The sequence below is a fragment of the Akebia trifoliata genome, chromosome 4, assembly GCF_017979445.1.
Source record: "Akebia trifoliata isolate Shusen 1 chromosome 4, ASM1797944v1, whole genome shotgun sequence".
NCBI lineage: Eukaryota > Viridiplantae > Streptophyta > Magnoliopsida > Ranunculales > Lardizabalaceae > Akebia > Akebia trifoliata.
In genome coordinates, this window is record NC_141378.1 from 44,080,992 (window position 1) to 44,103,191 (window position 22,200).

General features: G+C 34.5%; 1 protein-coding gene across 1 annotated transcript; it reads left to right on the plus strand.

Annotated features, from left to right (window-relative positions):
• Window positions 1–3,276: 3,276 nt before the first annotated feature.
• On the plus strand, window positions 3,277–17,077 carry LOC147405171 (uncharacterized). The gene is made up of 14 exons (XM_086437961.1): window positions 3,277–3,553; window positions 6,393–6,737; window positions 6,845–6,985; window positions 7,664–7,714; window positions 8,356–8,448; window positions 8,619–8,679; window positions 9,280–9,612; window positions 10,650–10,776; window positions 11,135–11,234; window positions 11,456–11,525; window positions 11,609–11,761; window positions 12,359–12,454; window positions 14,497–14,813; window positions 16,525–17,077. Exons 1-14 carry the CDS (start codon window positions 3,467–3,469, stop codon window positions 16,735–16,737), a joined length of 2,187 nt encoding a protein of 728 aa, XP_086294087.1. The 5' UTR covers window positions 3,277–3,466; the 3' UTR covers window positions 16,738–17,077.
• The last annotated feature ends 5,123 nt before the right edge of the window (window positions 17,078–22,200 follow it).

Genomic DNA, 22,200 nt, shown 5'->3' on the forward strand with positions numbered 1-22,200 from the left:
TTGAAAAATCTTAGTTAATTTTTCTTTATAAGATCCATCTTCTTTACCTCTATTTTTATTCCATCCTTACAATTAATCATCTTAAATACTTGAAAATCAATCATTCAAACGATGGCATTTTGATAGAAAATATAGGATTAATACAATGAAACTATTATAGTTGTGTTAATTTATTCTTCATTATAATTTTTAATTTTCTCGAATATCTCAATTTTTAATTAGAATATCTAATCCATAGAATTAAGAATAAGAAAGCAAAAAAGTTAAAAATAATAATAATTTACTTAGAGATGTTACTTTGCCCTTATAAGAAAAAAAATCATATAAAAATAGTAGCTGCATCAATCATTTCAAGTGGATGTCTTCAACACAATTAACTTCTTCGTGAGTTATGTTGCATGGGTTCAGTTTGGAGTAGCGATGTAACTGAGTTGGCTCTAGCTGATTTGTCAATGCAACTAAAATTAAATTAAATTAATTAATATATAATGCTTATGATTTCTATTAAATTTTGTTGTATTTAAAGTGGACTCATGAAAATAGACACATATATAAAATACTCAGTCCCTATCGTAAAAACAAAATCTAAATATCATATCGTTTCCTAAATATTCATGATAAATCCTTATTATACATTTTTTTTTAAATCTTGACTGTTGATTTCATGTTTTAACGATTGGTATTACATGTTTATACATATGAGTCTCTTTTCATGAGTCCACATATCCCGACTTAGTAAATGCAAATATAAATCATTAAGATATTTGGTGCAATATATTTGGTGAAATCAGCATTTCATGCATGTTGTTTCAATGTACCTATATATGTCATAATTATGTATGAATCATGTTGTAAAATGGTGAATCGTAAGAACTATAACTAACTGTAGTACTCAAATTTACCATGTTTTTTGGAGGGGGCGTAATGTATAAAAACTCTTCAAAATCGACTCAACTTAATTGAATTTTGAAGCAACTCAGCATTGAAATCCATTTGGGATCGGATCACCTAATTGAGTAAACTTTGAAACTCAGTTGACTTGATGGAGTCAAGTCATGTTGTCGTTTGTGGAGCCTAATAGCATGGTGTGATCCGTGGACGTACCTTAATCTTGAGTAAATCACGTAAAATCTTTGTGTGATTGCATCTTATTTTGTATTTGTTTCAATTCGTTTTCTTGGTTTAATTGCACCTATTTTCTTAACAAGTCATTGGTTGGATTTGAAATAGTGCATGCAATACTAATGAGACTTATAATCAAAATAAGAATTGAATTATGATATTGGTAAACTAATTATAAATTGACAAACCTTATTGCTTTAATAGGAAAATCTCTAGATTTGTCTTAAGATATCATCCTAAGACTGTTAGAAGTTTTGAAAATTTTATAAAGAGATATGTTGCAGTGACCTTAAGATTGTACCTCATATCACACTTTCTGATGTGGAAGTGTGTAGGAACCATAGATGTTTTTCATCGAGATAAAAAAAAACATATATGGTTTTTGCACACTTCCACTTCAGGAAAGAGTGATATGAGTATAATCTTGAGGTCACTTCAACATTATTCATTTATAAATGGAAAACTTTGTAAATTATATCTGATTCCATGTGTCACAACTCACAAATTAAATGACTTAAATGCTATATTTTTGCTTAAATCATGCATTTCAGCCACATAAGCATTTTGTCTATATCAAATGACTTAAATGCCCTCATGTTCACTGTCTAACCAAAACTCATATTTTTATTAGTAATCACCTTCAAACCTATATTTTCTTCATTCTTAAAAAAATCCATTAAAAAATCTTAGTTAATTTTCTTTCTAAGATCCATCATCTTTTCCTCCATTTTTATTCCATCATTACAATTAATCATCATAAATACTTAAAAATCACTCATTCAAACAATGACATTTTGATAGAAAATATAGGATTTTGTATAAAGGATTAATCTTAGATGGAAAACGGTGGATTCAAAGTAAGGTTAATTAAACAAAATCGCCTAAAAGAGCATGAAGGTGACAGATTTTAGAAAGAAAAACAAAGGTTTTTTTATTTATAAGTTGAAGAAGGGGGTATTTAAATAATTGAGTCTTGCTACAGTGACCTCATTTCACACTTTCCTTACGCGGAGGTGGTCACAAAATCATAGATGCTTTTCATTTGTATCTTGATGAAAAATATTTATCGTTCGCACACACCTCCACGTCAGGCGAAATGAGGTCACTTTAGCATTATTCTAAATCATTTTCCATTGAGAAGAATGAGCAAGTTAAGTGTTAAACTTAATAAGTTGATCGAGACGAGATTAAAACATATTACAAAGGTTTGGCTCAAATTATTATAAGGGTGAATTTTCATTTCATCCATTGAATATGATGAAATTCCGAGTTTGGTATACTATATATTCATTTTAATTCCTAAAACTTGCATTCGTTATTTTTATAACCTATGAACTTGTGAATTCGTCATTTTTAATATCTACGAATTTGTAGATATACCAACGAATTCATTGGTTATAAAAGTGACGAATTCACTCGAAATGCATGTTTTGGGAATTAGAATGAACCGAAATTGAAATTTGAACATAAGTTGTGCACGTTTTGAGAAAAATCCCAAGAAAATAAGTGAATATTTTAGAATAAGTAAAAGCCAAGGATGCCAATAATTTTTTTTTTGGTGCTAGATTTCTATTTTCTTGGCTTAGATTTTTTTATAAGCCTAATCATAATAGTAAACAACTATATTATGAAATTGCTTCAACAAGTGTTATAATGTTGAGATTATAATTTGGATTTTTCACAAAACGTGCGCAACTTATATCCAAATTCCGATATCGATAAACTGTTCATTTTAATTCCCAAACACATGTATTTTGAATAATTTCATCACTTTTATAATCAATGAATTTGCTGGTATATCTGCGAATTTGTAGATAGTAAAAATGACGAACTCACGAGTTCATAAGTTATAAAAATGACGGAATGCATGTTTTGAGAATTAAAATGAACAGTTTACCAATCTCCGAATATCGTCATATTCAACGCACGAAATGAAGACTCACCCTTATAATTTGGGCCAAACCTTTGTAATGTTTGAGTAGTGTGTTTTAATCTTTAATGGGTGGGTGATAAATATCTTAAGAAATTGGGAGTAATAAGTAAAAGTTGTGGTGCCAATATTTTGGCAGATCCCGGTCGGACCAGCGGTTCGGTGTGGTTTTGAAACACTGATTGTAGGCCCACTTGTACACTTTTTGCCTGTTTTAGTCAGTTAAACAACTACAGCTGACCAACTTCGAAGAAACTGAAGAACTCTCTCTCTCTCTCCCTCCCTCTCTCTCTCAACAAAGACGAGTTTTTTCGCATTTCGAAAGAATTTGAAATGCGGATAAGGAAATCTTTGGTGGTTTGATGGGAAGGTTGTCGAAGGAGGAGTTCTCAATCTCAATTCGAACCTCATTTGATGGAGGTCAAGAACTCAACCAAATGTATGATTTCCTCCAAATTCATCTTTCGGAGTTCGAATCTATTTTCAGCAATTCCTCTTGAGGTAGGATTACTCAGAAACTCAGAACTTACCTCAAATGTTGTTCTTTTTTGTGCAATTTATGGTTCTCTTTCCATGATTTTTTCCCCCTTCTGTTAGAGCTACAAAGTTAGGGTTTTCTCTGCAAAGAACTGGTCAGAAATGAAAAATCGGTGCTTTTTATTTCGTGGGTATTAATGGGTTTTTAGGATTCTGAGTTCTGACTGTATGGGTTAAGTTGTATTTGAATAAGATTTAGGGATTTTTGAAATCTGTGGCTTTTATTTGTTGATGAATTCTGATTATAAATGTGAAATTCTTGAGAAATTTACCCATTTTGTGGGTTTCAGTAGTCTCAAGATATGAACTACTGTGATTGACTTTAAATTGATCGATTTGCTACATTTCTTATTTTAGTTGTGTCTTTGGTTAGAAATATAGATACGTGTTTTGTCTGCGAAGAATCAATCAGAAACGATAGATCCGAGGTCTTTCTAGGTTAAGTTGTCTGGGGAGGAAAGGGGGAGATATTTAGGGATTTTTGAGCTGTGGCTTTTGTTGAATGAATTGTGATTAGAAATGTGACAATGTTGAGAAATTTACTCATTTTGTGGGTTTCATTGGTATTAGGATATGAACTACTGAGACTGACTTTAAATTTTGGCTGATTTGCTACTTTTCTTTGTGCGGATGGAAAAGTGAATGTTTTGGTTTATACGCCAATCTTTATTCGTCATCTATTTTTTGTGCTGATGCTTCTGGACTACTTAGGGTTTTGAGTCTTGTCCAGGTAAATTTGTGTGTGAAAGCTTTCAAATTTATATGTTAGCTTGGGGAAGCGAGCATTGCACTTTCATGTTCATTGATTTCTAAAGGGATTTCTTGTGGATATTGCGAATATTAGTACTGTTGGAAGGTTTTGAGTTTAAATACACTTATGGGGCTCTGTTTTGGAGTTTCTACTTTACTTCGGCATTCTGTAGAATTGATGAGAGAACTGTCTTAATGTTTGATGTGGGGTTTGGACTGTTCCTCTGCAGTTAGGTCTACCACTAACTTTGGAATAATTCCAATTGCAATACCATTTCAATTTTCGAAGAACAGGTTGAAAGGAAATAACAGGGTTCTTGTAGAGCTGCTATTGTCACCCCAACTTTTACTTGTTACCCCCCAATTAAAAAAATTCCATGGTTTAGAATAAGTAAAAATTGGGGTGCCAATAGAAACTCTCTCTCTCTCTCTCTTTCTAGATTTCTATTTGTTAGATTTAGGATTTTATATAAGTCTAATCCTAATTTTAAACTACTGCTGAAGTTTTTGAATGTGTTAGAATTAGGGGTGCACATGGTTCGGATTTTAGCAAAATTGGAACCGAACCAAACATGATCGGTTCTACAACTTTGGAACCGAACCAATCCAATTACCCTATAGAACCGAACCAATCCAATCCAATCTTGGTTCGGATTGGTTCGGATCGGTTCTCGGTTTTCATACTTAATATTTTCAATAGTAATAAAAATCATTAAAAAATAATGAACTAATCTAATAGTAATAAAAATCATGAATCAATCCAAAATACTTATTATTTTTTAACACATTAAAAATAAAAATCATGAAAACAATAAGAGAAAATTTCTATTTCTATTTTGAAATTTCTATTTCTGTTCTGAAATTTTTGTTATGAAATTTCTGTTTTGAAATTTCTGTTATAAAATTTCTATTCTAAATTTTTTGTTCGATAAAAAAATGAACATCAGAAAGTTTCTATTTTATTCCACCTCTCCATTTCTCTGATTCATCGAAAATATAGAATTAAAAATTTATGTTTAAAATTTCTAATCTATTATTTATGTTCGAATAAACAGGAACATTAGAAATTTCAATTAAAAATTTATGTTCGAATAAAATTAAAAATAAATTTTCTGTTCTGAATTTTCTAGTATTCTAAAATTTCTGTTCGAATACATCAGAAATTTATATTCTTGAATTTCACACAGAGAATCCGAGCGAAACTCACACACAGTTAAATTTATGTTCGAAGGGAACATCCGAGCGAAAACGAAGTCGTTTTCGAAACGAGCGAGAACAACGGCAACAAGAGAAAGAGAGAGAGAGAGAGTTACCTCTGTGTTTTCCGACGAGGTGAGGTAAGGGAGGGAGACGACCGAGAACGGCGGCGAGGTTTCAAGAGAGAGAGAGAGAGAGATCTCTGTGTTTTTCGACGAGGTGAGCGAAGGAGACGGCGGCGAGGTTTCGAGAGAGAGAGAGAGAGAGTCCTCTATGTTTTCCGACGAGGTGGAGCGAGGGAGACGACCGGGAAGACGACGGCTAGGTTTCTCGATTTATAGATTTCCCCCAAATTCGATTCGAAGGAGAAGAGAGAAATAAAGAAAATAAATTTTTTTTTAAAAATCATTATATATATATATATATATATATATATATATATTACGGTTCGGATTTCGGATTGGTTCGGTTTGTTATATTCTTAATCCGGAACCGAACCGAATTAACCGGATTTTTTTTCTTTCAAACCATACCCGAACCGTGGGTGTATTTAATCCGAATCAATCCAATCCAAAAGCTTCGGATTGGTTCGGTTCTCGGATTTATCCAATCCAATGTGCACCCCTAGTTAGAATGGTATGTTTTAATCTTTAATTAGGTTGTGATAAATAGTTTAAGAAATAAGGGTGTAATATGTAAAAGTTGGGTGCCAATAGCAGCTCTCTTTTTTTGGTTGTTTCTTTTTCCGTCTAACAGGGATTTTTCTTTTCTTGTTAGATTCTTTCATATTTGTGATGCAGTCAGAGTTTGTTTTAGTCAAAATTTGACTTTTGTGTTCTATTTCTTGCTGAATCAGATTGTGTTAGTCCTAGTATGGCTTGTTGCTGTTAGTGTCAAATCCCAAGAAAACGAGTTGTATGAAGTGGGAAAACCGGACATTCTCTCACACTCCTGCATCCATGATCAACTACTTGAACAGAGGCGGCGACCTGGTCGCAGGGAGTACTCAGTTACCCCACAAGTCTATGCAGAGACTAGTTTGTTGACCACCACTCACCGCAATGGACGTGCATTGCTTGAAATTTCCCGACTGTCAGAGGTACAAAAGAATGCAAGGCAGCCTATAAGAATATACCTAAATTACGATGCGGTAGGTCATTCACCTGATAGGGATTGTCGGAGAGTTGGAGACATAGTAAAGGTGGGTAACATTGATTAGTTGGTAATCTCTTTACGAGTCTATATTTGTGGAATTAGGCTTAATCAATTGCTTTATACGGTTTCTTTACTTTCCCCTCCTTTTTCCAGCTTGGAGAGGCCCTTGTGGATTCTCTTCCTGGAACACCTGCTTGCGATCCTCATGGTAGTCCTCCAGTTTTTGCTGACTGCTGGTATAATTGCACTATGGATGATATATCTGGGGAGGACAAGACTCGTCGCCTTCGTAAGGTTAATTTCTTAACCTAATTTCCTTTTAATAACCATGTGATGAATCTTTAAATCAGTTTATTGTCCATACTTGTACGTAACAAGGATGCGGACGTCTTTGTTTGATACAGGTACTTGTGTCATGGCCTTACATATGTTTTATAAAATGTATTTAGCTTACTCAAGTTTTAAAAGAAAATACAATAAAAGAAGGAAAAAATATTATGAAAAGTAAAGTTAAACATGTTTATACAAATTACTTGATAAAAGTTGATTTCTAATATAAAACCATGATTATCTTTAACAACCTAGCAAATTAATATTTCTTGTTACATATTATATCCTGAAAATTGAAGTTTCTCGGCCTGAAATGCATTTGCTTCATCCAATGCTTAACATACTGGATACTTTGGATGGTCTAAAACTGTGTGTCACCATGTTTTATAAGCATGTCAGTTATGCTTTTTTTTTTTTTTTTTGAATATTTATTTATTTCTGATCTAAGAAGATCATATAAAATGGATCACATTATCTTCATCATACTTTTTTGTAGAATCATTTATGTATTTTCAGTCTAACTTCGAACTGGATATACATTTCAAAGACTAGAAGTACAAGTATCAAATATTATAACTTAGTTGGAGAGTGTTCTGATTAAATAGATGTACTAACCATGAAAAGCAAAACAAAAATATTCAGGCTTTAGGGAAGACAGCATATTGGTTCAGAAGAGCATTGGCTGTTGAACCTGTGATCGTTTATGCTCTTGATATCTATTTTCAAAGATAATAGACAAGTTTATGTAAAAATGTGAAATTCATTCTTCTCCCACCCATCATTATCTGCTGCCCATCATTTTCTTGTTCATTAAAAAATTGTGAAGCTCTGTTAGGATCATTTTAATCATTGGGTGGCTGGTTGATTGGAAGGTATGCATTTTCTAGTTGAACTGCTATATGAAGGAAACAAGGAGTTTTACTGAAAAACATTGTCTAATTTGTATATTCTTTCTTCATAGTAGCTTCTCTTCATGTACAAAAATTAGTATCATGCTGTGATCCTGGAGAACTTGGGTTTGCACTTACTTTGGTCGTAGCTGAACAAGAATTTTTTGGGAGTATCCTTCGAGGATTTTGTGTTTAAATGAGATTCTCTCTGTGATGTGTTGTTTCAGTTGTGGCTGTTATTTGTTTTTTTTTTTTGGCTCTTTCAGTTTTTCTTTGGTTTTCTTTGTTTGGGGGGCTACCTCAGCCTCATATTCCTTGTAATTTTCTTTCTTTTTATTACACTTATAAAAAAAAAATAGTATTAATTAGAAATCAGAATCATACAGGCATTTGGATATTCTAAAATTCAGAAATCCTAATAAAACTTCTTATTTCTTTTTGTAGGTCACTGTCCAAGCTATGGATGAGAAGCTTGGGCGGATTGTGACCCGTGTTGTCCTTCCACGTGTTGTCATGCACTCAAGAAATCATTATGGGGTATGTTGACTACTTCTGAATTATGCAGGGAATTCTTATATGTGATGAACTGTACATTTACCAAGATTTTTTTTTTTAACTTCATGCATGAGTTCTATGTTTTTGTCAATCAAACAAAAAGTTTTATATTTCTAGAAACAAGCTCTTGATGATGGGTCTTTTATGGGTAGGCCTTCTCTGAAAATTTTACTGGTTTAGAGCTAGAAGACGGGGGAGGACGTGGCACAGCAGGTACCTTCTTTTCTCTTACAATTCTGTAGTACAAGTTCAGCACATCGCTATTTTTATTAAAAAATGAAAAGGTAAATTACACTTTGACCCCCTGTGATTTGGCATAATTCCATATTTACCCCCTAACATTTTGACAATTTCACTTGCCTCCCATTTCACGCACGATATTAAAATCCAGATGTTATTTTACTATTTTACCCTCTCATTTTATCTTTTTTTTTTTTTTTTTTTTAATATACAACAAAATAAATTTTAGAACTATAAAAATGTCCCTGTCTAAACATTCACAAGTAAACCCATTTTTTTCACAAAAATATTTTTATTTATAAAAAAAAAAAACAACATTTTAGAAAGGGAAAAATGGTCTTTCCAAAAGGTAGAAATCATTTTTTAACCATTTGGTTGACGGTAAGTAGACGGAAGGGGTAAGTGAACCTGTTATTAGAGGGTTGACATAGAATTATCCCAAACCATAGGGGGTGAAAGTGTAATTTACCAAAAATGAAATTAAGCATAAATTGAACAGCAAAAAAGGGATTTTTGGGGCTAAGATTACCCAAATCACTGGAAATAATGAATTAGAATAACATTTGGATGCAGGGTCCCATTGGGAGAAAAGGCTTCTGATGAATGAGATTATGACGGGGTCTGTGGACACGAGATCAGTAGTTTCGACAATGACATTAGCTTTATTAGAGGATAGTGGATGGTACCAGGCTAATTATAGTATGGCAGACCGTTTAGATTGGGGTCGTAATCAAGGGACAGAGTTTGTTACATCACCTTGCAATCTCTGGAAGGGGGCGTACCACTGCAACACGACACAGTTGTCAGGCTGTACGTATAATAGGGAGTCAGAAGGTTACTGCCCTATCGTGAATTATAGTGGAGACCTCCCTCTGTGGGCCCGCTATTTTCCAGATGCTAACAAAGGTATGTTAATGTATCTTTGTTGCTCTAGTTTTCACTTCTAATGATGACAACAATTCTGTGCTCTTTTTCCCTCCAATACATTGCTGAGGCCCTTCCCAATGTACAACTGACTGGTCATTCAATTGACGCCCAAAATCATGTTAGATAGTAATATCTGTCTATAAACAATATATTAGGGGCATAAGATATGTTTCTTGTTCTAATTGAGCTAGGCTACGTAATAGGTGCGCTCAATTGTGTCCCAACCAATGTTTTAAAAACCGGACCAGACCGAAGTCAGAACCAGGTCCAACCGGATTTTGTCTAAAAATCGGTTTAGCTCATTAAGAACCGTTGCCTAATCAAGAACAGCATTTTTCTTTTTTTCTTTTTGAAAAAAAAATGGACTATGGAACTGTTCAAACCGTCGGTTTCAAAGAACCGACTCTTGTGAAAATTTTCCGAGTATCCCTCTTTCAAAATATAGAAAATATGGAAAAGTCGACCTGTTATTTACTTCTTTTAGGATTTTAGTATCAGATACAATATAAAAACCTATTAAATTTAAAATTCTAACAACTACTAACAAATAAAATCACTAAATCTTATATCATATCTGCTAAATTATAGATTTTTTAGGAATATTTAGTCAAATAAAAAACTCTTATTAATTTAACTAATGTTTTTGTTTTGGACTTCTTATTTTATAGAAGGTGACAATTGAATAACCTTGAAGGAAAAAAATTTGAAGAATGGTTGGGCGTTATTCATTATTTATGAATATATTTAATTAATAGAAATTGATCCAACCGAAGAGAACCTCGATCGGACCCTAATCTGACCAATTGAGCAAAATTCCAGTTTGATATCGGTCTGGTTTTTAAAACATTGCCCCCCCCCCCCCCCCTCGTTGGCCTTGATTCTGGTATTCCATTTATAGGCTGCAACTGCCTTCTATGATACTCTACTTTGGAGAAGAGATTGAACCATGTATGATTTTGAAACATGCAAAGATCAACTTGTATGAGCTGCGGCCTAATCAGTCTTTGACAATGCAGGTGGGCAGTCATCGTTGGCTGACTATTGCACATATTTTGTAGCTTATTCTGATGGTTCATGTACAGACACTAACAGTGCACGGGCACCTGACAGAATGTTGGGTGAAGTGCGAGGCAGCAACTCCAGGTGAGACATGCTCTAGAAATTCAATGAACGCATTATTCCCGATTGAATGAAATTTGATTAGCCCATTCATGCATTCATATTAATTCTGATTATTCCACGGTTTTATTACTTGCTTGTCACACAAAAAAACTTTTTTGAATTACCAGTTGAAAGAGATTTCACTAAAGAAAAATTGCAGACATAATAACTTCTATATGAAATGCTGACATGGACAAAAAAGGAACGATTCGAATAGCATCTACTAATATCACCGAGACCATTGTTAAAATACTTCTACGAGAGTGCTTTGTCGAAAATGTTGGGAAAGCAATAAATATTTCTTGGTTTCACTTTCAACTCTACTCTCTTGGATATATAGGTGTATGGCGTCATCTTTAGTGCGTAATGGATTTGTGAGGGGATCTACGACCCAAGGGAATGGTTGTTATCAGCATCGGTGCATGAACTACTCATTAGAGGTAGGTTCCACGTTTATGTCCAAGTAATGTTCAGTTTTACTAAAATTTAGTTGATCCTACGTCCCTAGAGCCATTGCCCCCCCCCCCCCCCCCCCCCCCCGGGGCACAAACCAATATGTGAGAGCAAGCTTCAACATGTGAACAGACATACCTATGGTCTCTAATTTTGAACTTTCAATGTTAATCTTCCTTTTAATGTAACTCTTTCACGTGCTATTTAGGTTTCTGTTGATGGGGTCTGGAAAGCATGTCCTGAAGCTGGTGGACCTGTTCAGTTTCTTGGGTTCAATGGTAATTAATTAAAAATGCAGTAAAATTGAAATACCGTTGCTTTCTTTCTCAGATATTAAGATGGTATATATTAATGTTTGTAGGAGAACTGATCTGCCCTGCTTACCATGAACTCTGTAACAACGTGCTAGTGCCCATATCTGGTAAATGTCCAAGTTCGTGCAATCTCAATGGAGACTGTATAGGAGGAAAGTGCAATTGCTTTCTCGGGTTTCATGGTCATGACTGCAATAAACGTAAGCCCTAATCATGGAATTTTTTCAACTTTTGTTTGCTTTGATGCAAAATCACGAGTTATGCATAGAACATGCAGTCTCACAATCATGAGGTCATTAGGTTTGTCCCTTATCATCTACCAAAATAGTTTTAGAAGGATTTTGCATCTGAATTTTCTATTCTAGAGGGTTCAATTCCTCAGTCTTGCAAAACTTAGAGAGCTGCTATTGGCACTCCCACTTTTATTTAGTACACCACAATTAAGATAAAGAAAAATCAGTAGCTGAGAATAAGTAAAAAAGTTGGGGTGCCAATATAAACTGTCTCTTCTTATTTTGTTTAGATTTCTATTTGTTAGATTTATGGTTTTATATGAGCCTGATCCTAATTGTAAACAACTGTTAGAAGCTGTTTGAATATGTTATAATGCTTTGTCTTGCTGAGGTAATAACGTGAATCATACTTTTGTAATGTTCAAATGGTGTGTTTAATCTTTAATTAGGGTGTGATAAATAATATAAGAAATTGGGGTCTTATAAGTAAAAGTTGGGGTGCCAATAGCAGCTCTAAAAAATTATTGGTTGAATTTTGCTCATAATGTAGCTTTCTAACTGCAGGGTCCTGCCCAGGTAATTGTAACGGGCACGGCAAGTGCCTCCCAGATGGGATGTGTGAATGTGGAAATGGGTGGACGGGTATTGATTGTTCAACAGGTAGTCTCCTGAGAACTCGTGTTGTTTCAGTTTTTCAACTCCAACTATCTTCATCATCGTCGTCATCTTTTTTTTTTTATTATAATTTTATTTTAATACTGTGAATGTGTTCAACCAATAGAATAGTAGAATTTGTGTTCATCCGTATCATGACTAGATTTAAATACAAATAATTTAATAAAGTTTGCAACCTTTTCTCTATGCTTGGAAGGAAAGTTTGTTGAGTTATAGACAACAAAATAAAATATTTCCTGCAGTATATTTTGTCGAATCTGAACTATTAAATTGGTGAACCACATCTAGTGGATGATGAATCATAGCCTGATATCATACCGATCAGATCATCTTATTCTTCAACTGTATGGTTAAGGTGCCCTAGTTGCATAATTTTTGTGTGGCCTTGGGCCTACCCAAGAGGTGGCTCATTGAATGAGCATTCCTGGTTTAATGCATTGGTTAGGGCTTAAAATGGGTTGGATCTGATTTTATCCATTCGAAAATTTATATCCAGATCTGTATCCAACTTGGATCCTATTATCTAAAACCATATCCGAACCATTTTACTTTCACTAATTTTTTGCTTTGATGCAAAATCACGAGTTATGCATAGAACATGCAGTCTCACAATCATGAGGTCATTAGGTTTGTCCCTTATCATCTACCAAAAGAGTTTTAGAAGGATTTTGCATCTGAATTTTCTATTCTAGAGGGTTCAATTCCTCAGTCTTGCAAAACTTAGAGAGCTGCTATTGGCACTCCCACTTTTATTTAGTACCCCAATTAAGATAAAGAAAAATCAGTAGCTGAGAATAAGTAAAAAAGTTGGGGTGCCAATATAAACTGTCTCTTCTTATTTTGTTTAGATTTCTATTTGTTAGATTTATGGTTTATATGAGCCTGATCCTAATTGTAAACAACTGTTAGAAGCTGTTTGAATATGTTATAATGCTTTGTCTTGCTGAGGTAATAACGTGAATCATACTTTTGTAATGTTCAAATGGTGTGTTTAATCTTTAATTAGGGTGTGATAAATAATATAAGAAATTGGGGTCTAATAAGTAAAAGTTGGGGTGCCAATGGCAGCTCTAAAAAATTATTGGTTGAATTTTGCTCATAATGTAGCTTTCTAACTGCAGGGTCCTGCCCAGGTAATTGTAACGGGCACGGCATGTGCCTCCCAGATGGGATGTGTGAATGTGGAAATGGGTGGACGGGTATTGATTGTTCAACAGGTAGTCTCCTGAGAACTCGTGTTGTTTCAGTTTTCAACTCCAACTATCTTCATCATCGTCGTCATCTTTTTTTTTATTATTATAATTTTATTTTAATACTGTGAATGTGTTCAACCAATAGAATAGTAGAATTTGTGTTCATCCGTATCATGACTAGATTTAAATACAAATAATTTAATAAAATGTTTGCAACCTTTTCTCTATGCTTGGAAGGAAAGTTTGTTGAGTTATAGACAACAAAATAAAATATTTCCTGCAGTATATTTTGTCGAATCTGAACTATTAAATTGGTGAACCACATCTAGTGGATGATGAATCATAGCCTGATATCATACCGATCAGATCATCTTATTCTTCAACTGTATGGTTAAGGTGCCCTAGTTGCATAATTTTTTGTGTGGCCTTGGGCCTACCCAAGAGGTGGCTCATTGAATGAGCATTCCTGGTTTAATGCATTGGTTAGGGCTTAAAATGGGTTGGATCTGATTTTATCCATTCGAAATTTATATCCAGATCTGTATCCAACTTGGATCCTATTATCTAAAACCATATCCGAACCATTTTACTTTCACTAATTTTGGATCCGACCTGACCAAATTACTTGATTTGGGTCGAATAATTCCAGCCCGTGCAACATTTTCTATTGCTATATTTCTTTTTTAATTTCTATACTATTCAATTGTACTGTTATAAGTCTATTATTTTATAAAAATTCATGTCATAGCACCAAGTAATGCTTCTTTTAACTCCCCAACCATAAGAACGAGAAAAATATAATAATGTGCTTATGCATATATACATGATATGCAGCTGTTTGCGACGAGCAGTGCAGTCTGCATGGTGGGGTCTGTGATAATGGAGTCTGTGAGTTCCGCTGCTCTGACTACGCAGGATATACATGCCAAAACAGCTCTATCCTCCTTCCAAGCCTTTCTATCTGCAGGGATCTCCTTGCTACAGATGCCACCGGACAACACTGCTCCCCTAGTGAACTAAGCATATTACAACAGCTAGAAGCAGCCGTGGTTTTACCCAATTATAATCGGTTGATCCCAGGTGGTCTGACCTTATTTGGTATCTTCGATAACAGCTACTGTGCGGCAGCGGCGAAGCGGTTAGCCTGTTGGGTAAGTTACTTCACGTTTCAGTTGGTTGTCTCATTGTCTCCATTCCCAATTCTTGCGTCTCCATTGACCTTGACCATGATTTAAAATATTGGAATGTATTGGTCAATCCGTATCAGTATCGGCTGAGACCAATACGAAACATTGGCCCTGAAACATTGGATGTTTCAGGAATGTATTGGGTATGTATGGTTTGTATCCAATGTATCAGCTGATACCGACATACCGTATTTGTTAACCTAAACGTTCGATGATACGACATTTTAAACCTTGACCTTGACTGCCCTATTGTTATGCCACCTGTACCGTAGGAGTTCTACTGGACACAATATTTAATACCTCGGGCAAATAATCTACTTGAATGTATAATGCTTCACAAAGTGGTCATAATGTCTTTGAATCGAGCTGGAGTGACATTAAAATTGACGTCGTTGCACACATTGCTGATATGAACGATGAGGGAAGAAGATGAAATATGGGGTGGTTAGGGGATTTGATTTGGGATTTGGAATTGGGTTAAGGATTTGGGCGACAATAGGAAAAGGGTTTCCAAAATCCTGATTGGCTATTGAGATGTAAAATGCAAAGTTTTGTAAATTACAAGATTTTGGTTGAGGTTGGATAAGGGTTAAAGGAAAGGGAAAAGGATTGAGGTTTGAGGTTTGTTGGTTTCAAGAATCAAGAATTCAAGAAAGTTAAAGAGAGAAAAAAAAAATATTAGAAGAAAAGAATGTTATATTGGACTAACTCCAAAATGGTTCACATCACACCTATTGTTGTGATGATCAAAGCTCAAACTCTATTTTTATTAATCTTTTTTCGTTAAAGAACCACTAATACAATCTATATATAAAGAAAATAAATCCAAGAATCCTAATAAAACTATAATATCAGATAAATAACCTAATTTCATAGTTTTTTCTTAATTTTTAATCCTAATAAATTTAAATAAAAGACAAACTAAAGTTACGAAACTGCCCTTAATTATTATACTAAGATCAAGGGTCGATAAAACATTAAAATAAGCCCATAAAACATGAAATTAAAGTCCTAAAATAGAAATCTAAATAAAAATTAAAACCTACACTTCAAACTTTGATGTCCCCATCAGCAATGTGTGAAACGTTGTCAATTTTAAAGTTACTCCAGCATTTTCTTAATGTTTTTGAAGTTGCACCATTATTTATGATGATGTGCACTATATACTGCCTACTTGCTATGATGTACCATGGTCATTGCTAGCCGCCTTGTAGTTTCTTTTACTTACAAATGATAATTAATGTTAATAAAAGAGAGTTGATATTGGCACCCCAACTTTTACTTATTACACCTCAATTAAAAATAAAGAAAAATATGTGAATGGTTGAGATTAAGTAAAAGTTGGGGTGCCAATAGAAGTTCTCTCTCTTTTTTTTAGTGCTAGATTTCTATCTTTTGGTTTTAGGATTTTATATGAGCGTAATCATAGTTACAAACAACTACTGAAATTGTTTGAACGAGTGTAATAATGTTGAGATTATAATTTGAGCCAAACCTTTGACATGTTTGAAGAGTGTTTTGATCTTTAGTTGGGAAGTGATGAATTATTTTTTTAAATTGGGGTTTAATAAAAATGCCAAATTCTTTTGAACTCTATTATGTATATGAGACTTGGTTTTTGGGATGAGGTGATGATGATGACGACGACAATGATACTAAATCCCGAATTTTTCAGATCTCCATACAAAAGTGCGACAAAAATGGGGATAACAGGCTTCGAGTGTGCCACTCGGCATGTCGGTCATACAATGCTGCATGTATAGCAGGTCTCGATTGCTCTGACCAAACCCTTTTCAGTAGCGAGGAAGAAAGTGACGAGCAATGCACCGGCTTTGGTGAGATGCAACCTTGGTGGCTGCGTCGCCTGCGGAGTTTCTTCTCCCATTAACAGTAAATTCTAGGAAAAATCTGTATCATATAGGCCTCTAATTTTTAATTTTTTTTCTTGTTTTTGTGTTTATTATTTTTCTTATGTTCTAATTGTAGGATAGGTGGCATGTGTTGTAGGGTTATGTTACAACAACCCTAAAATCCTTAAAGAAGGAGTGGGTGTTGTGTTTACTTAGTTTGGTCTCTAAAAGATGAGAGTCCAAAGTAGAGAAAATTTGAAATGGAAGCAAGAAAGAAGCTTTTTTGTTTTGCTTGTAACTGAACCAAATTGTTGGCCAAAGGCTAACAAAGAAGAAATTGTTGTATTTTCTGATTTCTTCTCAATTCTTTTCTGTTTCTCTTTGTGGGTATGTTTCATGGAATACTTCCCTGTGTAACTTTGATTTTGTTATAAACCAAGCAAAAGGTCTTCTAGAGCTACACTATAACTGAGGCCTCAAATTTAAACCTACCATAAATGCCCTCCTTGCTTGGCTGGCGTGGCATAGATATGGAATCATGGATCATTTTCCTCGGGATACACAATTGCCATTTTATAAGGATGTGCAGTTGTGTACCCTGAGGAAAAAGATCTATGGTTCCTTGTCTGTTCCACGTCAGCCAAGTGAAGCCTTTCTAGTTAGAAAATCAGCACTTATTGGTTTTGAAATATCTCAAAATTTACTAAAGTGCCTTCTTGTTCTTGGTTATAAAATGTGTTTTTCGAATTTTCTTTTTTACCAAATTGCCATTAAAAAAAAGGTATTGATGGATTTTTTTTTTATATACCAAATTGCTATCCAAAAGCATATAAATGGCATTTTTGAAATGAGCATGGAGAGGTACACGCCAAATATAGGATTTTTGCACTTCAGTCTCCAAAGTTGAAATTGGTAAGGGTTAAATATGGCATTGCCATTAGAGTTGCTTTTGGGCTGTAGGGGTTTTTTTTTTTGGTTTTGATAAGTATAATATATTGCAAAGAGGAGAACTGAACACAAGGAGGCCGAGAAGGCCTCAAGAGAACAATGAGAAAAATAAACAAACAAAAACACTAATTACATAAAGAATCCCATCTAAAAATAAAATCATCAAAAGAAATCCTTGCAAATTCTATGTTTTGCTTAGAGCATAGGTATAATAAACTCAAGATATCTAAAAAACCTGCATAAGAGCTTTTGATCTTGTCGTTAAACATTCTGTTATTTGTGTCACCTTATGGTTCTAAGGTGTACTGAAATTGAATTCAACAACTCATGTATTTCCAAATCCCAACCCTTGTTTGCGAGAACAACTAGCTGTAGGTGGTCAAGATAATGGCAGACATCCTACTGTAACATGTATCACATCCAGATTTGAACAAATATCTGATCATTGAATCATATCTCCCATCCTGATTGTATATCCAATGGGATTATCCTCTCACCAATGGCCAGAAATCATCTCGACGAGGAAGGACTACCTTCTATGACTACCTAATAAGCAAAATATTTGTATTGAACAAGACCAATACATCATCAAGTACATGGGACTGTGACATGTGCAATAATAATCCGTCAGAAGAAGATTATGGTTTTAATAGGCCAAAAGGAACAATAGATTGGCAATCACCTCCCATTATAAAAAGAGACCAATGAAAGTAAATGTATGCAATCTATTCTCCTCATTGCTTTGCCAAGAATAGCTCAAGCACTAAGACAGAGAGTAAGAGAGAGACAGAGGTTTTGCTAGATTTATCTCTGCTTTATATTTTTTAACAAAATATTATCTTTTACAAGACCCAAGGGCTATCTGGATTAAAATTTTGTAATGTATCAGTCAATACATATTAGTATCGGCTGAGACCAATATGAAACATTGAATGTTTTGGGAATCAAATGTATCGGCCTATACCGTATTGGTTTTTTCATTAACTGAAACATTCAATTGATATGACATTTTAAACCTTGACCTTGAGTGTATAATGGTTCACTAAGTGGTCATAATGTCTTTGAAGTTGCACCGTTATTATGATGCCAAGCGATGTATATTGCCTGCTTCCTGTTATGCACCATGGTAATGTTGATAATGTTAATAAAAGAGAGCTGCTATTGGCACCTGAACTTTTTCTTATTATACCCAGTTAAAAATAAAGAAAATAAGTGAATCGGTGAGCATAAGTAAAAGTTGGGTTGTCAATAGAATCTCTCCCTTTTTCTTTTTCTTTTCTAGATTTTTATCTCTTTTTTCTTTTTCTTTTCTAGGTTTAGGATTTTATATGGACCTAATAATTTTGAATGAGTTGCTATAGTGTTCTGTAATGTTGAGATTATAATTTGAGCCAACCACAATTGAAATGTTTGAAGAGTGTTTTAATCTTTAATTGGGAAGTGATAACTAATATAAAAATTGGGGTGTAATAAGTAAAAGCTGGGCTAGCAATAGTAGCTCTCTAATAAAGATGTCAATTTCTTGTGAGCTTTTCTCCCATTAACACTAACTTGTAGGAACATCTGTAAAATATAGGCCTTTGTAAAACATATCAACCATGATTAAAATAAATAAAATAATGACTTGTGTAACCCTCCCGTCTAACATTATGTAAATATTGGACAAGTCCTACCTAATATTAAACAAATCAATGTGAAGGATGATTTAAATGATTAATCTTGATCGTTAGCGAACAACACCAATATGATTCAAGCAAGTCATCTTGGTCTCAAACGATTTATAAAAGTTTGCTTATAAACATAGGAGTATCTCAAATATTCGTCAAAATGTAGATGAGGTGGTTAAATCACCCAAAAATTTGAGGGGGTATGCCATTAATTGAATACATAGAGCTAACTCAAATATTCACCAAAATATTTAAGGGGTGGGTAAATCACTCAAAAAAAAAAAAAAAAAAGGATGAGGGGGAATAAGGTGATATGGGGTAGATAAATATTCACCAAAATAGAGGGTTATTTTTAAAAACCAAAAAAATTAAGGGGGACGAAGGTGGCAAAGCAGTCAAAAGGGGCTTGCTAATAGTTTGAAAACATTGGGTTTTTTTTTTTTTTTTTTTTTTTTGGGGGGGGGCATTTGCCATCCCTACAAATATCAGTTGATTCAAAGTATTGCATGCCGATTATTTGCTTGCACACTTTCTTGGATTTATCGCAGAGGCACCTAGAGAAACTTGGCCCGTGCCTCAACTTGATTCATTTATCTTATTTTTCAGCTCGGATCACGCTTGTAATTCTAAGGCTTCAGCTTTTTTTTTTTTTTTTTTTAAATAAAATGCGTAAGGTATTTTACAGAATTATTAACTTGTATCGTTCCATTTTCGTTATTACTTGGATACTACTTCAACATAACACGTAGCACATCCAAATATGAATAAAAAACACATCCCCGATTCTTGTCTCCCATCTTGAATGTATGTGCAATTGGATGATCCTTTAACCCTAATGCAACTCCAAAGACTATGGCTCAGGATCATCTTGATGAATAAGGACATGTGTAATCCTAAGGCACATTAGAAGGAGTGTATGGTTCTAATAGGCTACAATATAAAAGAGGGACAATTAAAAGTAAAGGTATGTAATCTATTCTCCTTTTTTACTTTGTCAAATTATGAACTCACACTAGAATAATTTTTTTTATTTTTTTTTGGGTGGGGGGAGAGAGAGAGAGAGAGAGAGAGAGGGACTTGTTCCCAATGAGGGGGAAATTGATGGATCAATCAACACTTTTGCGAGAGATTTTTTATCTCCACCCCTCGAGATACGAGTTATAAAGATAATAAGTATTTTCTTGAAATACGTGTTACAATGATTGCTTGACTTATCTTTAAGATGCAAGTTACAATTGATGATCAACCCAGGTCGTCTTCTTCGATGTAACTTTTGGTTGTCTCTTCCGATAATGCATCAAAATCTTTAGTCACAACATGATATCACTTTAACTTGAAAAGACATTGGTGGGATACCAACGAAGGAGCTTCCGACGATCAAGTTAGATCTTAGATAAATTACAGAACAAGAAGAAGAAATTAAGTGTTAGAGAGTTTTTTGTGTGGCTTGTGCCTTGGATATGAATGGGAGAGGCTTTTATATCTATAGAGTAGTTTCTTAAAAGGTGATTAATAACCTAGTTGTAATCCTTCACCCATGTTGTTTAGTATTTATGACAATAAAAGACCTTAATGACATTGAAGACCCACTGCTCTTGATTCTTGTAACCTTCACGAGGAGTGGTCTTAACGTGCAACTGGTCCAACTCGGTAGACTGTTCAATTTTCAAGTTGACTCAGTCATGTTATTTGTCTGCAACTCTATCGGGCACCATGTATGTTTTACCTTGGTAGTAGAGTGTATTGTAATACCCTTTTCTACTTGGGTAGCTTCACATAATTCTCTTAGTGTATCAATTTCCTCAAAATAATTCTCAAAAGTAGAAAAAGGAAATAACAATAGTAGTAGTTGTTGAGTAAGGTGGGAGAAGAAGTAGTAGCTGTTAAGTAGAGCAAGATAAGAAGAAGTAGTAATAATTGTTGAGTAAAACATGAGAAAAAGAAGTAACATGAGCAGTAGTTGTTGTTGCAGAATTTGGAAAAATCACTTTAGTGTTTGGTGGAAATGTCAAAGAATGTAACTAGAGGTTAGCTTCTTGAGGAAACCGAATCTCTTTTAGATGAAAATGGCAAATGACAGGCTCCTTGAAGAGTCTAGATCTCCTTCAGATGAAAATAGCAAAGGGTCAGCTTCTTGAGAAGTCTGGACCTCTTTTAGATGAAAATATCAAGGGGTCGGTTCCTTGAAGAGTCTGAACCTCCTTCAGATGAAAATACCATGGGGTCGGTTCTGACTCCTTGAGGAGTCTAGACCTCCTTCAGATGAAAATACCATGGGGTTGGCTCCTTGAGGAGTCTGGACCTCCTCAAGATTTAGAAGAGTAAAGGGGTTGACTCCAATAGGGAGGTCGAACCTCCTTGAGATTGAAAGGGGGTGATGGGGTCGGCCAATATAAAGGTCAAACTATCTTGGGCCATGGTTAAGGGGTCAGATCCCTTTGGGTTGAATTGATTGGGGTATGGGTTAGACCCATGATACTTGGTTAATTAGGTTGAACTAGATTTGAATGCCTTGATATGACAATTTTACTAATTTCAATGAGTGTGATTTTTTTGGGTCCTACAATTCCGATTATACGCGATTGCATGTCACACCTCCTTAACTAGGAAGTTATTATTAGCCAAACCTTTGAAGAAGTTCTTGCACCCCAAGTTCATTGAATTGCCTTTTTGAGCCTCAAAAACCTATTCTGAACTCGACTCGTATATTGCCCTAGCTCCCAAGCCCAAACTCAACGCTAAACACGAACTAGACTTGATATGGCCCTGAATCTCGATAATTGTTACCTAATTTGTTGCACATGAAGTTGACCACGAACATGTTTGAATCAATCTATTCGTGATACAATTAGTATTAAGTTCGTAAAATGTAACAAACAAAGTGAA